At 38.3% G+C, this 15,413-nt stretch overlaps 1 protein-coding gene across 1 annotated transcript in view; it reads right to left on the reverse strand.

Annotated features, from left to right (window-relative positions):
* Positions 1–15,413, reverse strand: part of TRIM24 (tripartite motif containing 24) — a 59,431-nt gene that overhangs the window by 19,970 nt on the left and 24,048 nt on the right. The window contains exons 2-7 of the mRNA XM_054088129.1: positions 15,069–15,187; positions 6,127–6,274; positions 4,089–4,221; positions 2,699–2,815; positions 1,446–1,560; positions 623–769 (exon numbers count right to left, since the gene is read on the reverse strand). Coding sequence (XP_053944104.1) covers positions 623–769; positions 1,446–1,560; positions 2,699–2,815; positions 4,089–4,221; positions 6,127–6,274; positions 15,069–15,187 — 779 coding nt within the window. The remainder of the gene's footprint in view (positions 1–622; positions 770–1,445; positions 1,561–2,698; positions 2,816–4,088; positions 4,222–6,126; positions 6,275–15,068; positions 15,188–15,413) is intronic.

Consider the following 15,413-nt stretch of genomic DNA (forward strand, 5'->3'; position numbering starts at 1 on the left):
GTTTTAGACCAGATACAAAAAATATTTAACATGACTTAAGTTTTTGCTTTGACCATGGAAAACTTTTAAAGGCACTAATATTTTGAATATAGATTTCCTAAGATTTCTATGTACAGTGGCAGAATCAATTATACTACACTACAGAAATTCTAGTCTAGACTTTTAATTGAAGATGAGTCTTACAGAACAAGGCAATACAGTAATTTTTGCTTTAAAATGCTGTGTGTCAGACTCTACTACATATAAATGTTGGTTTTTTTCTGAACTCAGAAGCTGTAACAAGTACTGAAAAGAATCTTGATGATGCAGGTCATGCAACAATTTTCCCAATGTTTCATGGCTTCATGGTTTTCACTCCAGAGAAAAAGAGTTATTCCTACTTCTGTAGATCTAAAACAATTCTATGGTAGTGTAACAGGAGAGAATAATGACCAGAGAAATAAATTATTAGAAACATACATATATGTTTAAGAGAAAATCATGAAAAACTATATACAAATATTCAAATTAGTAGAAAGTCATTAAAAAGTCTAATTCCTTAGTATTACTGACAAGCATGCATGTGCATCTGCCCCAACTGTAGTTTCTCAGTAAATGGAGAGAGCTACCTTGCTAACCTTACCAAGCGTTTGCTGTACAGTAATGCTGTGCTGCTCCCACTGGAAACTGCCCATTTGGAAAAATTCATGACATGTTCCAGCTGCTTAGAGAGACTTGCCACTTCCTGCTGCTGCTGCAGAAGTTTCATCCGATGCTCTTTTGCCAGAGTCTGCAACCAGAAAAGCAGTTCCAGTCAAAGGGTTCAATTTACAGTTAACAGGCATTAGCTTTCATATTTGTAATTCATAATGATCAAGTGGTTTCATGTAGCTCTTCTAAAAAGCACCTCTACTCTGTGACTGCAGCTATCAAATAGAGAAACTAATGTACATTTATTCAAGATACCAGAACTTTCGGTGCAGATTCCCATTTTCTCTTATGACACATTTTCATACTTATGTGTGCCTCTCTATACAAACACACACTTCCTGAAACACAATTGGAGGCAATGTTTTTTCAGGTATCCTTCCTAGGCAATTCTCTCCTTTTATGTGCTATTGGATTGCTGAATGTATGAAAAATTCTGATGGAAATGATGCATAGAATTATGACTTGCAAAAGCAAGGAGAAAGAAACGGGGCTCATAGACAGCCCTGATTCACAAAGGAGGAAACACAGAGAATGAATACAAACTAAACAACACCATCCCCCTTCAAAATCAAATCCTCTACCTCCCCAAAATCCCCACTTGCTCATTTGGCTTTTGTGGGACATCTCTCACTTTGGAATTGCAATAGGAAATGCACAGGTGGCTGACGCTAGAAATCAATTTTATTTTAATGTGAATCCACACCAAAAAATATTAAGTCTGACATTTTTGTTTCTTATGCTAGAAATGAAATTACCTCCAACTGGTGCAGCAGAGCTTTTCCCTTTTTGTTTATTTCTACCATCAGTGTAAATATGGCAACTTTAATATCCTGTTCCACCTGCTTTTGATTCTGATTCACTTCAAGAATTCTGTAAGTAGACAGTATAAAAAATATTGTTCTTTAGCTCACAAACCCACCCTTCAAACAGTATTAAACACCCCCCACACACTCTGCTGCTGAGTTTACAATATTTCTTGATCATATGCACCAAATAACACATATACTAACAGATACTTATAGTCAGGAAAATTACTGGGAGAAATAGAAGGAGCAAGTAGAAGTGACCTATGATAAAATTAATTAACTGGTGGCAAATTCTAATGCCAGAAGTCTGTAAAATTATTGACATGTGCCATTGATAAAAATTAAATGCTCATTGTAATTAAAGTTCTTGATTTTTAATTGTCTGGCATACTTCTGAAATGGTCCATGGCAATCAAAACTGCTTAGGTCTGATTTCCACTTAAGGTAGAATGGCATTCAAGAAACAAACCCAATAAATACTCTAATTTAGCTGTTTCAACAACAGGGTTCAAACTCATAACAGCAAAGCATAAATTTATATTGTGAAAACCACTACTGCTAAGATGTAAGAGAGAATAACTACTCAGATGCAGCAAAGGAAGAGTGCTGCTTTTTTTTCCATCTCCACCATCCTCAAAGACAGGCAAAGAGAGGAGACCAAGTTGCATTCAGCACCCCATACTGTATTGAATCCTCCTGGGTACTGTTTTTGAACTCTGCTGAAGGAGCAGTTAAAAAGGCCCAATGCAGGACACATTTTACAGATTTATTTTTCTCCTTGATTTGTAGTACTGAATGAATAAAGCCCCAAGCATAAAAGTATTACATAAATCTTCAAATATGTGTCACAAGCATTATGAAAAGATGAGTCATAACCTTTCACTTTCTAAGACGGATCTACCCTCAGAAAATAAATGTGATGACAGTAGAGAAAAATATAAGTGCCTTGTATGGTCTTTATTGCATAAGTCGTTTTGTTGCACCCAAGGTATTGCTGCCCATTAAGTTGACAGGCTGACCAGAGAGTTACCTAACACTAAACAGGCAACAGTCACTACAGCAATCTGATGATTTTACAATTTCTCTTTCTGTAAGGATAAAAGGAAAGAGGTACAAAATGCACTAATTTAAACATTTCAAGAAGTTGCAGGTATATAAATTTAACCTTTTTGTCAGTTTCAATCTCAAAATCTGATACCTACCTGTTTTGGATCTGCTTCCCTGTATATTTTATGTACTTAGTCTTCTCCATCAATTTGGTGATTAGTGTCTCAATGATCACTTTCTGGTTTTGAAAAGCTTCTTCTATAAACTGGTACCTGTAATAAATAACAGTGAGTATTTACAAATGAAAATGGTCTGATATATTTGCTAAAAAGCAGAGTGCCTTACTAAAGACTTGTTTAACTGAAGAAAGATGTCCTCGAGTTCAGTATTTAACTGTCCTCATGGAAGTACATCAGCAAATGCTGATATATTTTTTTGCATATTTGAATTCATAGTATATTTTCTGTAATTGTATGTTCTGATAATGACTTTCAAAAATATGAAGGGATACTCCATGACCATAGCATAAACGTTCATGTCACGCTGTAGCCATCATTTTGTAAGTGAAAGTGCATGTAAGCTATTACTTCACACAAGATAAGGATGTAGAAACAGAAGAAAGAAGAGAGAATGCTGAGTCAGTAGAAGTCAGCAAGAAGTCATCAAGGAACTGAAATCATCAACAACCTGAGGGAAAAAAGAGGTGCCACATTCTGAAAGGGGTATAAATCCTAAGAAAAGGAGAACTGAAGACTGCAACTGTGCAAGAGCAAGGTTTAGCTTGTTTCAAGGAACAACAATGGCCAACACTTCTCTGCCTGCTCTTGTTCACATGGTTAGGCAAGCAAGTTCTTTGGATGGTTGCATCAGGTATAATGAGTATATTAACATTTAACCTAAGAGTACATCTCTCCCAGACCATTACTGTTTGCGTTAGCCAGCAAGATTTATACTTAGAAGTTGTATACAAACCTGCCTTTCAGTTTCTGTGGCCAGTAAGAGATCACCAAAGAATAGCAACCCAAAGATTTGAATGTTATACATAGTGTTCTCAAAGCACAGTATAGACAAACTTTAGGTTTACTTTTCTTTTTAAAGGGCTCTTCCCAGAAGAAAAGCCCATTTGCTCATTTCTGAAATTGTTTGGTAATGTTCTGTTATATAATCATCTTTTGAAGGGCAAGTGGAGATATTACACATAAGTGTACAGTTGCATAACACAGCCCCTGTGTTTTCTGAGGACTCTCTGAAGAGCTGCATAGCAACAAATTCTACCCAAGGAAATCGACAATAAAGCAAGGTCTTGTGCATAAGTCAGCAGATTAAAAAACTGGAAAATTTAGGCTTTATTCTAAACCATCACACACTCATCAGCCACACCTTCTTGCATGCAACCTCTGTTTTCTTGTGAGCTTAATTTCTGAGCAGAAAATTTTATTTTGCACTTTTTTCATCTAACTGTATTCCATACAGCTAGAGCTACAATCAACTTCAAACTATCCTCCTGTAAGTTGGTAGAATAAAATATATACTTTGTTCAGATACCTGTGCTCTTTGTGTTCTAGTAACTGACAGTCTCGGCAGGTCAACTTGTCACAGGTTTCACAATACAACTTCAACTGCTCCTTTTTGTGGTAAGGGCAAAACACAGGTCGCTGACTGGTCACACCAACTGCCTCTGTTGAATAAAGCAAGATGTCAGTCCAGACTCTTTAAACAATTAAAGATTTGCATTATCCTGTTTTTCCATCCCATATTCCTCACCTAGATGCTGGAAGTGTGTATCAGGCCACCTAATCAAGAATATAAGAGCTGTAAACTCAAGCTACAATGTCTCATTATTGACCAAGCATAGAGCTAACACTCTCTCTAACGGAAAATATCTAAAACCTACCTTACCGTAACTCATCAAGGTGCCATAGAAGTATTTATAAAAGGACTAGCAAGTACTGCTGCAGTTGCAAAGGCCATTGCACAACCAGCAAGTTCCTTTCTTAAACAGAAATGAGAATATTTCTGACTTAATTCGTTTCTCTTTCTTCTTTCTCAGTCAGATGGTGAAAGGAGGGCTGAGGATATCAAGACACGGGCATTCAACAGTGTAGAACATTCAGAATATACTAACAAGAAGTTACTAACACACCCTCGGGATCTCATTCTAAATGAATGAGAGGTCTCTCTTCAGTTTCTCAGAAGCAAATACCAAAGAGCACAGGAACCACCACCAGATGATAGAAACAAGACCCGTTCTTTTACCAATCTAACCGACAAAGCCTAATTTCTTATGAGTTAGGATGGACGCTGAGTTCATGAGAATTGTATGTCCTGTAATAAAAACTGGCTTCATGCTGCAGCCCATTCTTCACTGCAAATAAATAAGGTCTCTTCCATACCCATTCATTTACTTATTTTCATGAAGCCTAGAAGAAGTTAATTTCAAATCTCTATCTTCAGTAAAAATTCTTTGAAACTGACCAGCAGACCAGGAGAAGGAAGAGGCTCAAATGCACAGAGAGCATTCCTACCACCAAGGCATGTCCAGCGTAACAGTCAGACACTTTTACCTACTACTTTTCTATCCTTATGAAGTACACTCAGTACTCACTTTTGATTAACCACATCAGAAAGTGGGATACGCTACATAATGTGCATTTCCAAAGTATCATACTGGAAGCTACCCTTCAAGTATGTTGAACCCCGTAGAGTTGATCTCGGTGTATCAATCCAGCCTGTCCAGATCCCTCTGTAGAGCCTTTCTTCCCCCAAGCAGATCAACACTCCCACACAACTCGGTGTCATCTGCAAACCTACTTAGGGAGCACTCAATCCCCTCATCCAGATAATTCATAAAGATATTAAACAGAACTGGTCCCAACATTGAGCCCTGGGGAACAGCACTTGTTACCAGCCACCAACTGGGTTTATCTCCATTCATCACAAGTCTCTGGGTCCAGCCATCCAGCCAATTTTTTACCCAGGAAAGAGTGTGCCTGTTCAAGCCATGAGCAGTCAGTTTTTCCAGGAGAATGCTGTGGGAAACTGCATCAAAGGCTTTACTAAAGTCTAGGTAGACAACATCCACAGGGTTCCCTCATCTACTAAGCAGGTCACCTGGTCATAAAAGATCAGGTTAGGCAGGCAGGACCTGTTCTTTCCTAAACCCGTGCTGACTGGGCCTCATCACCCGGTTATACTCTAAGTGCCATGTGACGGCACTCAAGCTGACCTGCTCCATAACCTTCCCCAGCACTGAGGTCAGGCTGACAGACCTGTAGCTCCCCAGATCCTCCTTCTGTCCCTTCTTGTAGATTGATTCAAATGATTGCAGCATTCATCAACAGAATTGAAACAAAAAAATGGGAAACTATTCAAACATGTCCATTACCAAGCAAAAAAATAACATGGTTCCTCTAATTCATATGCACTGAACAGTTATATCGTAATGGATCTCTTCTTTTACATTTACTACAATTAAGCAATACAGTTTTTGAAATTTATCATTTTAAGAAGAAACGTGGTAGTCTAATACAGTTTTCCAATAGGGACACACATTCTTTGTGAAACTGTAAATCAAGTGTTTTACCTGGAGATACTTCCTCTTTCTGTCTTACTGTATGATCCTTTGTGAATTTAACTCTCTGGTGAGCTCTGATGCAGGTTTTGCACAACCATTCTACACATTCCACACAAAACCCATGAGCTTCTGCATTGTCTTCACAGCTTGTACAGACCTGACGTGAGGAAGAAAATGTAGCTGTTAAAATAAATACGGAATATACATACAAGCTATTGTTCATATACAATCAGTGCACTTTTACAGTGTTCTGAAAACTGAGAAATGAGAATGGAAAACTGCTGGAGGTACAGAAACACTATAAATATCTGCCTAAAAGTAACTGAATGTGACTTTCAATAAAAGTGCTCATTTTATCAGTGTTACTCTAAAACCTTAACCTGACATGATAGAAGTCAAACCGTTACTTTCTGCCTGACATGGCACACTTAGGAGCATATAATGTTTACTATGTACAATATGCTCTTTTGAAATATTTACTAAAGACAGAAAAGAATCAGCACTATTCTGATTTTAGATGCCTCCCTTGGTTCACATAGAAGCTTTAATTTTAGTTTCTGTTCATCTGCTTAGAGTTTCAGAAAGCATACACGGTACTGAACAGTAGGGCTCTTCTCAAGAATCTCTGCATCACCATTCAGAGACAGCATTCCACTTAAGCTTATCAGTAAAGCTGCCCTAGAACAGATTTGCCATCAATGCATAATAATTTTCAAACTGTGGCCTGTTAATTCCTGTGGCTCTTTGGAATACACCCAAAAGATTCAGAAAAAAAAAAAAATTAATTAAGGAAAGCAAAATTAATAGCAGACCAAAACCGCTCTGCACAGAGTCAATATATACACACGAAAAAATTCCTATGGACTCACAATTCAAACAACAGGATAGAAACTATGAATGACGGATATCATCACTTCACATGTTTGTAACATTCTTTCATTTTATCTCCTCCTTTACAGTACCTCTGTAGTCATACCTTCAAGGTCTTTTTGTGGTAAAAATAATGAACATACTTCTGCAGATACTTGTTTAGGTAACTGCCATCCATTTCTGCGAATGCTTAGTGCGGCCACAAACAAATGCCTCAAGACATCTGAAGACTGCTATATCCTACAGATCCCACTGACAAAATTCTGCTAGTAGGAGCAACAGGGAGAAAATTTCAATATCCAAGAGGAGAGCAGCAATGAGTGGCATTCCTCAGGGGTTGGTTTTGGGGATAGCATTGTTTAACATCTTTGCCAGTGACACAGAAAGTGGGATCGAGGGCACTCTCAGCAAGTTTGCCAACACCACCAATCTGAGTGGTGCAGTTGAGACGCTGGAAAGAAGGGATGCCATCCAGAGGAATCTGGACAGGCTCTAGAAGTGGGCTCATGCAAACGTCATGAAGTCCAACAAGGTGAAGTGCAAGGTCCTGCATCTAGGTCAGGACAACCTCAATACACACTCGGGTATGAAGGGATTGAGAGTAGCCCTGCCAAGGACTTAGGGGCACTGGTGCATGAAAAGCTGGACATGAGCTGGTAATGCATGCTTGTAGCCCAGAAAGCCAACCGTATCCTGGGCTGCAGCAAAAGAATTGTGGCCAGCAGGTCAAGAGGGCTGATTCGGTCCCTCTACTCCGCTCTTGTGAGACCTCACCTGGATACTGCATTCAGTTCTAGAGACCTCAGCACAGGAAAGACATGGACCTGTTGAGGTGCATCCAGAGGAGGGCCACAAAGATCATCAGAGGGCTGGAGCGCCTCTCCTACGAGGACACACTGAGAACTGAGGGTTGTTCAGCATGGAGGACAGAAGGTTCTGGGGAGATGTTATTGCAGCCTTTCTATACCTAAAGTGGGCCTACAAAAAAGCTGAAGAGGGACTTTTTAGAAGGGCATGATATGACAAGGGGCAATGGCCTTAAGCTTAAGCTGAAAGGCAGATTTTGATTAGATACAAGGAAGAATTCTACACTATGAGGGTGGTGAGACACAGGAACAGGTTGCCCAGAGAAGGTGAAGTATTCAAGGTCAAGTTGGATAGGACCTTGAGCAACCCGGTCTAGTGGAAGCATCTCTGGCCATGGCAGATGACCTTTGAGGTCCCTTCCAAACTAAACCACTCTATGATTCTACAATAATATATTTGTAGAACCACATCCAAGTCTCCACTTCAAGAAAAAGAGGAAAATTAGCACAAAACTTGCCTTAGACCACAAAGCAAGTTACTAACAGAACTGGAATATGAACACTGGAGTTCTAGATTTCCAGTGCAGTACTTATTCTTCTGGATCATGTTGCCTCTCAAAGCAAATATACTCTGAGAAATGAAGTTACAAGACATGGGTTATTGACCTCTCTTTTTGTCACTTGGAGTTTGAAGCAGTTCCTTTTCATTGAATATGACCTGCAAAGGAGAAAAATATGGGCTTGTGCCCCTTTTTCTGTTTCTATACAAAAAGAAGGCCTGAAAGCTTTGTTTTTAAAAATTTTAACTTTTTTTAATCTTCTTCTTCTTGCTATTTTTTTTATTTCCCCTCTTCTCTTAACAATAAAAATTCTAGTCCTATCCAGACTAGTTGACTAGGGAGAAATATCAAAGTCGGGACATCATAAAAAGTCAATAAAATGGAAGTGAGGCAATTAAAGGAAGTGAATTACCATCAGGAAACTGAAAAATCGTATTTGTTCTTAATTCTTAATTTCAACAACACTTAGCAAAAAAAAAAGAATATTCTTAAGAACTCGGTAAGTTCTTGAAAAAAATTTAGAACAAGAAAGTATTCCTGAGGCATCACTTGAACTATACATTTTCTCTAGCAGGAATTGCTAGAGAGAGAGAGAGGCTGAGAGAGTTGGGGTTGTTCAGCCCGCAGGAGAGAAGGCCCCAAGGAGATCATACAGTGACCTTCCAGTACCTGAAAGGGGCTACAAAGAAAGCTGGGATGGGACTGTTCATAAAGGCTTGCAGTGATAGGACAAGCGGGAATGGGCATAAACCGGAGAAGGGCAGATTTAGGCTTGACATAAGGAAGAATTCCTTCACCATGAGAGTGGTGAGGCACTGGCACAGGTTGTCCAAGAAGGCTGTGGATGCCCTATCCCTGGAGGTGTTCAAGGCCAGGTTGGATGGGGCCTTGGGCAGCCTGGTCTAGTGGGAGGTGTCCCTGCCCATGGCAGGGGCTTGGAAATGGATGATCTTTAAGGTCCCTTCCAACCCAAACTATTCTATGGTTCTATGAATTCCCATGAACGAAAGAGAAGTGTCAACCCTCTGCTAGACTGTAGTGTAAAACCCGATTAATTACATCATTGTAGCCCAAGGATCAGTTACACCAGCACTGCTGACCTGACAGTCGAGTACTGTAGGACACGAAAGAAGTGTCCATCTTGTTGCCAGTGAGGTACAATTCTGCTATGCCCCCAGATACCCAGACATGCTCTTGCAAGTTAGAGTGAAGAAAAAGATTGTTTTCCTAGTGTGAGAAACACTCACAATTCAAATAGGTAAACTGAGGCACGCGTCTCGCAAAGCAGTGTTAGGTTAATATTTGTGATTGCATTCATGGGACTGTTCCCTTCTGGCACGAAGGCTTTTTACACTATCTCTTTCAAGTTAAGACCACCTTCTCCCCAAACTCAGAACCTGTCCCAAAGCTATTACCAGGCTACATTTTCCATATTAGGTTTCTTGGCCCAATCTGTTGCTTATAAATACTTACATTCCTAAGCATATATTGTCCTGTACCATAGGGTAATATTTCTTATATTATCTTATCCATTTCCTTCTCTAAACTATCTGTTCTGCAATTTGTTAGTGAAAAACAGCTGATGAAACCATATTTTGCAAGAAGGTTTATAAACTCAGTTCAGCAAGACACTCCATCTTAATGCTAAAACTTTCATTTTGTAAAAGCACAAGCAGCCTAACTCTTCCACCAGTGTAAAAACTCACCAGTGAAAACAAAATTAGTAAAGCAAAAAACAACAACAAAAAAAGTTTTTCAGGCATTCTTTAAGCAAAAAAAGCAGGAACTCAGTTAAAAAAAAAACCCTAAAAACATGACCAGAAAACAACTCACAACAGCCTTTCCAGGTCACCTTTAGTAAATTTGGGCAGGTAAAACTTGCTATATGCCAGGGCATTTAAGTAAGTTCAAAGGATTTCTGAAGTTATTTATTCCTCCCAGATTTTAAGTTCTTTGTCTATTTTCTTTTTCAATATGTTTTAGGGTTTTTGATCTAACTGGTTTGACCTGCTATGGTTGGAACGAGATGAAGATTGTTATTCAATAACCAATGATTGGGTGCTGCCAAATAAAGTGAAATACCTTCTTTGAAGTTCCAAAAATATATATTTCAACCTCAGACTTTTCAAATGCACAAAGAAGAAGACAGAGAGATTTCTAAATTTCTTCATAAACATCGTAACTCATGCTGTCAAAATAGCTATGCCTTTTAGGTAGAAACCAGATTTACTTCTACCTACTTTTTACTTGAAATATGCATTTTCAGATAAAGCCTGGATTTTGTTACAACTCCTAGTTATTAGAGTAAGTCATACAGCTAAAGTACATGGAATTACAATTACTGCAAATATTTGCTATACTCTTACAAAACCTAAAACTTATTTCACTCTTATTTTTGTGATTCATACAAGCAGTGCTTCAGTGATTTCAAAGAAAACTCTCCGTAGTTAACCTGTATGCCTTTGTACTGGTTAAACAGATACTTATTTTCAATTGAGTTTTCCTTGTAATTATAGTTAATGTAGTTACTAGTTTTAGCATTTATAACCCCAGGAAGTCTTCATTCAGCCTTCATTCAAATTCAATGAAAGCTGAAATTACTCAGCATGTCGCAGGTAAGTACTATTTTTGCTGTTGTAAAAGCCTGTCTATTTCCTTAAAACCGTATTTACATGCAAGAGCTGTCTTCTCACTACTGTAGTAACCAACCACTCTTCCAGTTTAAATATACTCTGAGTACTGAAGAGTTTAAATAAGCAATCAAAGGTTCCCGAGTTTCAAAGGAAGAGAGCAAAGTAGTCCAGATGAACATTCAGTGAACTGATGTTCAAAACTTCACCACCTTAAATTAGAAGCACGTTTCCTCTAGAAGATAAAAATTATCAGTGCTAACAGTTATCTAAGTATCTCTTGGCACATACAAAATCATCATAGAAAGCACCGGTTTTCCAGGACATTCTCACCTATACACAACTCTAAATCTGAACCATGCACTGATATCTCAAAATGCATGAACCCTGATCAACATATCCTCCTTTCCTCAACATGCCATCAACAGCAGCCTCTCTTCGACTAGAAAACCACACCGTGACTCTTCTTGACTGTAGTACCCACTGCCCTAAAAAAAGTGGCTTTCAAAGAGATTTTGGCTGTGACTAGAGCTTTGATAAGCTATTTAGTATAGTAGTTCTTCTTTGGATGGTGGCTACTCCAGCACTATATAAAACTACAGAAACTTTTTGTTCTAAATTGTCTTCATTGATTGCTCTACTAAGCCAGTTATACTTGCTGTCCTAGTTTCCAGATCTAAAATCAGATCTAAACTTGTAATTTGCTTTGCTCCTACATTTCCAGTATCTCACATAAAGTCCAACTATTCTTCATTCCTATTAAAACATTTAAAATTCTCGAGTGAGTAACCGGTAAAAGTACAGAAAGTGTTCTCACTATCAAAAAGTATTTTTGTACATGTTCTCTTCCAGACACAGAAGCTATGAGAATTAGGACCTAGACTAAAATGCACCACAGATTCAATATGCTGCAGCAATGCTAATGCTATCACTATGATCTTCTCTTCTGCATCAGTATCAACGTCAACACTTCTCATTTTCACTTTCATGGCTTTGCACATGCATTAAAAAAATCTTCATTTGTTACATTCCTAAATTTCCCACAATTGTTTACCCCAGTATTATTCAAATTTAGTATTAGCTCCAGTAACATCTCTTGGATTCAAAGCTCCTTTCCACTTTTCTTATGAATCAAGTAAAACTCATTTTTATTTTCAGACTTCTCTTCAGCATTCAATAATTTTGCTAAGTCTTTCAATAAATCTGTTACAGAAGAGTCCCGAAACAACCTCTCACCGTGTCATGACATTCAGACTGGACCTTATTGCTTTCTAGACTGCCCCTCAGAGAGGTAGGCCAGGTGCAGCTGGATCCCCCCAGGTTCTCTCAGAGAGTTGGTTTAGTATACCTTGAGCTGGGTGCCTCCAGAGGAACGCACCTCAAATGATCTCTAGGCAATCATATCCTTACAATCTAAGATTCACCCCACAACACACACACTCTCCACATGCTGTCCAGGTGCCAGCTGGTCCAATAGCACTTCAGGAACTGGGGTCTCCTTGCTCCTTATTTGGTTTTCCTTCTTGCTTCAAGGCACATCACCTCTTTTCTTATGTTTAGGTTTGTACTGGAGTAGCTTCCTTATCTTCTGGCTTGACTCAGCCCTGGGGTCTTTCCTTGAGTAATTTTGTGAATGTTCATCCCTCTGTCTTATCTGTACCAAGGTTCCCTTGGCAATCTATTGCTTACTTTGGAGGTCTTTTTCTTTAAGTCATAGGCTCTGGTTCTTATCAGCTTTGCTGGGCAAGACGTTCTGTACCTCTTCTTTCCTTTTTTGGCTTAGTCATTCTTGCTATCAAAAAAAGTTCACTAATGCTAAACCGAAAGCTCACTTATGTCAAGCTATCCACCCATGCTAAGCTATAAGGAAATTACACTCTGAGACCAAATTAAAGTCTGAGCCATTAATTTTAACATTCCATAAGCAAACTTATTTTACCATTTTAAACCTGAAACAACCAAACTTTTTTTGGTTTTTCAAAGTCTTTTTTTTTTTTTTGCAGTCTCCCTCGAAACGAAACAAACCAGTCCTTCCTGACAACATCCATATGCAGGCTAGTCATAGATATGAAACAGTGCTTCTAAGCCACCGCGTCACTTGCACAGAATCAATGGTCTGCAACTAATTCTAATTTCTTAAACATCCTGCTAAAGCTGCCAAACTATCAAAGCCTAACTAACCATTGCAGTAGAAAATTTCTATAAAATAGCCAAAGTTTTTGACAGAATTTGGACAATGTCTTATTCAATATTTCCCCCAAGTCTCAGTCTCTTTTCCACTTTAATCTGTTGCCTACCTTGCTACTGGCAAGTTTTCTTTCTTTTCTCTTTTTTCCTTCAAAGACAAAACAAGGTAGACCGATTAGAAGCATGTATCATCCTTAAACTTCATAATATTCCCCCTCAAACAGGACACTGATCTGTTTAACTACTATAGAGTTAACTTGGCTGTTCCTAACAGATAGCTTTACAGAATGGTATAGCATTTTTTTATGGTTCAAGTGTCAAAGTACAAAGGAACATCCAAAAAGCTACATTATCATACCAAAATAAATCTATTAAAAGGAAACAGAATGGTACATCACTCATTTTCAAGAGCTAAGATACACGTTCATTTACCAGGCATCTAGCCAAACAACTAGATCCATATAAAAAAACGTCAGCAGAAAAGCACAGGAATGTACTACTCTGCTGGTTTAACAAAGCCTCCTGGTTTGCATTCAACTGCTGCAGAATGTATGCTGAGTTCAGCCTACGAACTCTCCTGAAGGACAGAAATGCTTTCTGAATTACAAGTCTGCTGGTTTTGATAGGAAGAGAAAGAAACAAATAAGGAATGGAAGACTAAGATAGATGTCTAAGAAGGGAACTTAAGAAAACACAAACAGTTTGAAGACTCTCCCTGAAATCTGCTCACGCCACTCAACAACAGATGATTCCAAACCAGCTGCAGAAATATGTGGAATTTCTCTGTATCTCTCTTCAGCAGATCAAGATCAGAAGGTATAAAAAAGACATCTCCCTCAGCTCCAAGGAAGTGCCTGAATTATTCTGACATCTCTGAGTTTGGTGCATGCTCCAACGTCCGACACACTGTAACCCACTGAAGTACATCCAATTTTACATGATTACAACCAAGCTCGAGAATATAAAGAACCCGTCTTTAATTTTCAAATCCTTATCCAAGTTTCAAAGGTTTCAAATCCCAATGTTCAAATGCCATGCCATATTGACATAGTAAACTTTTCGTACTGTTATTATGAAGAATGCAGCAACATACAAAGATGCTGAATTATTTGCAGTAAGTTAAATAAAAAGTTCATGAGTAAAGAGATACTTGAGATACTCTCTTACTAGTTAAAATGAAGACATGCAATATTTTGATACCAGAGACTTCTAAACTGTGGTGCTATGTGATTATTCATTTGGTATCGCTTCCACGCTAGTACTTTCCTCCTGAAAAAACATCATGAGGAAAAAAAAACAAACAGTATTACTATTCTTCCAGTTAAGCAGGTTTTGGCTTTATGAGGTGGCTATTTGTTGACTGCAGAAGAAAGAAGAGGCAGCCTACATAAGAAAAACAAAGAAGAAAACCCTAGAACACACCATCTTCCCCTTAGAATTTTCAGCCTTTTGCTTGGTAATTGCACAGCAGCTATTTAGCGACATGTTTTGCCAGTGCTGAGATAAGAAAAATAAAGTTGATTTTACCAGAAGGTTCCATTTTACATTGAGATCTCTTGACACGGTGTTGTTTGGGTCTCTAGTTCAAAAAGTGCTTCAAGTGTTCTGTCCAAAGTCTAGAAATTCCCGTTCAAATGTCTATGCCTTACTTTTATATTTTGCTATCAAGTTACAATTTTATATCAACAATTAAAAGTAGCTCAGAATAAGATAACCACCTTGTTCACATGCATTTTAATTGATTTTAACTGATTTTCTAGAGTAGGTATCCCATGTAATGACTAAGCACTTCAAATCTTTTTCTGCATATGAACAGCAAAAAGGCCACACAGCAAGAAGCCAAGGATATGCATACACATTCAAAACGTGTTAACTAGATTACACGTTAATGCACTTACCTGATTTGATTTCTCTACTGTGCTACTGGGAACCTCTGTGGTATCCTTCACAAAAAAGTTATCTATGATGTGTCTCTCTGCACATTCCTGACCACAAATTGGACAGCGGATAACACCGACTGGGGGGGGAAAAAGAATATCTGATTATGCCTGCACAACTTAAGATATATCAAACAACTTCAAAGACAGCTTGTAAGCATAAACACTTTGAAAGGATGCTTTAATATTTTGCCATCAATAAGGTGTGAGTAAAAAGAAGCTAATTCTCATTTATCACTAAAGTAACCTTTACTTGTTATTCCCTGATGGTGTAGTCTTTCAGCCAAGGTCAAACACCTTTTTGTT

This window comes from Cuculus canorus, chromosome 1 (genome assembly GCF_017976375.1).
Source record: "Cuculus canorus isolate bCucCan1 chromosome 1, bCucCan1.pri, whole genome shotgun sequence".
Classification (NCBI taxonomy): Eukaryota; Metazoa; Chordata; class Aves; order Cuculiformes; family Cuculidae; genus Cuculus; species Cuculus canorus.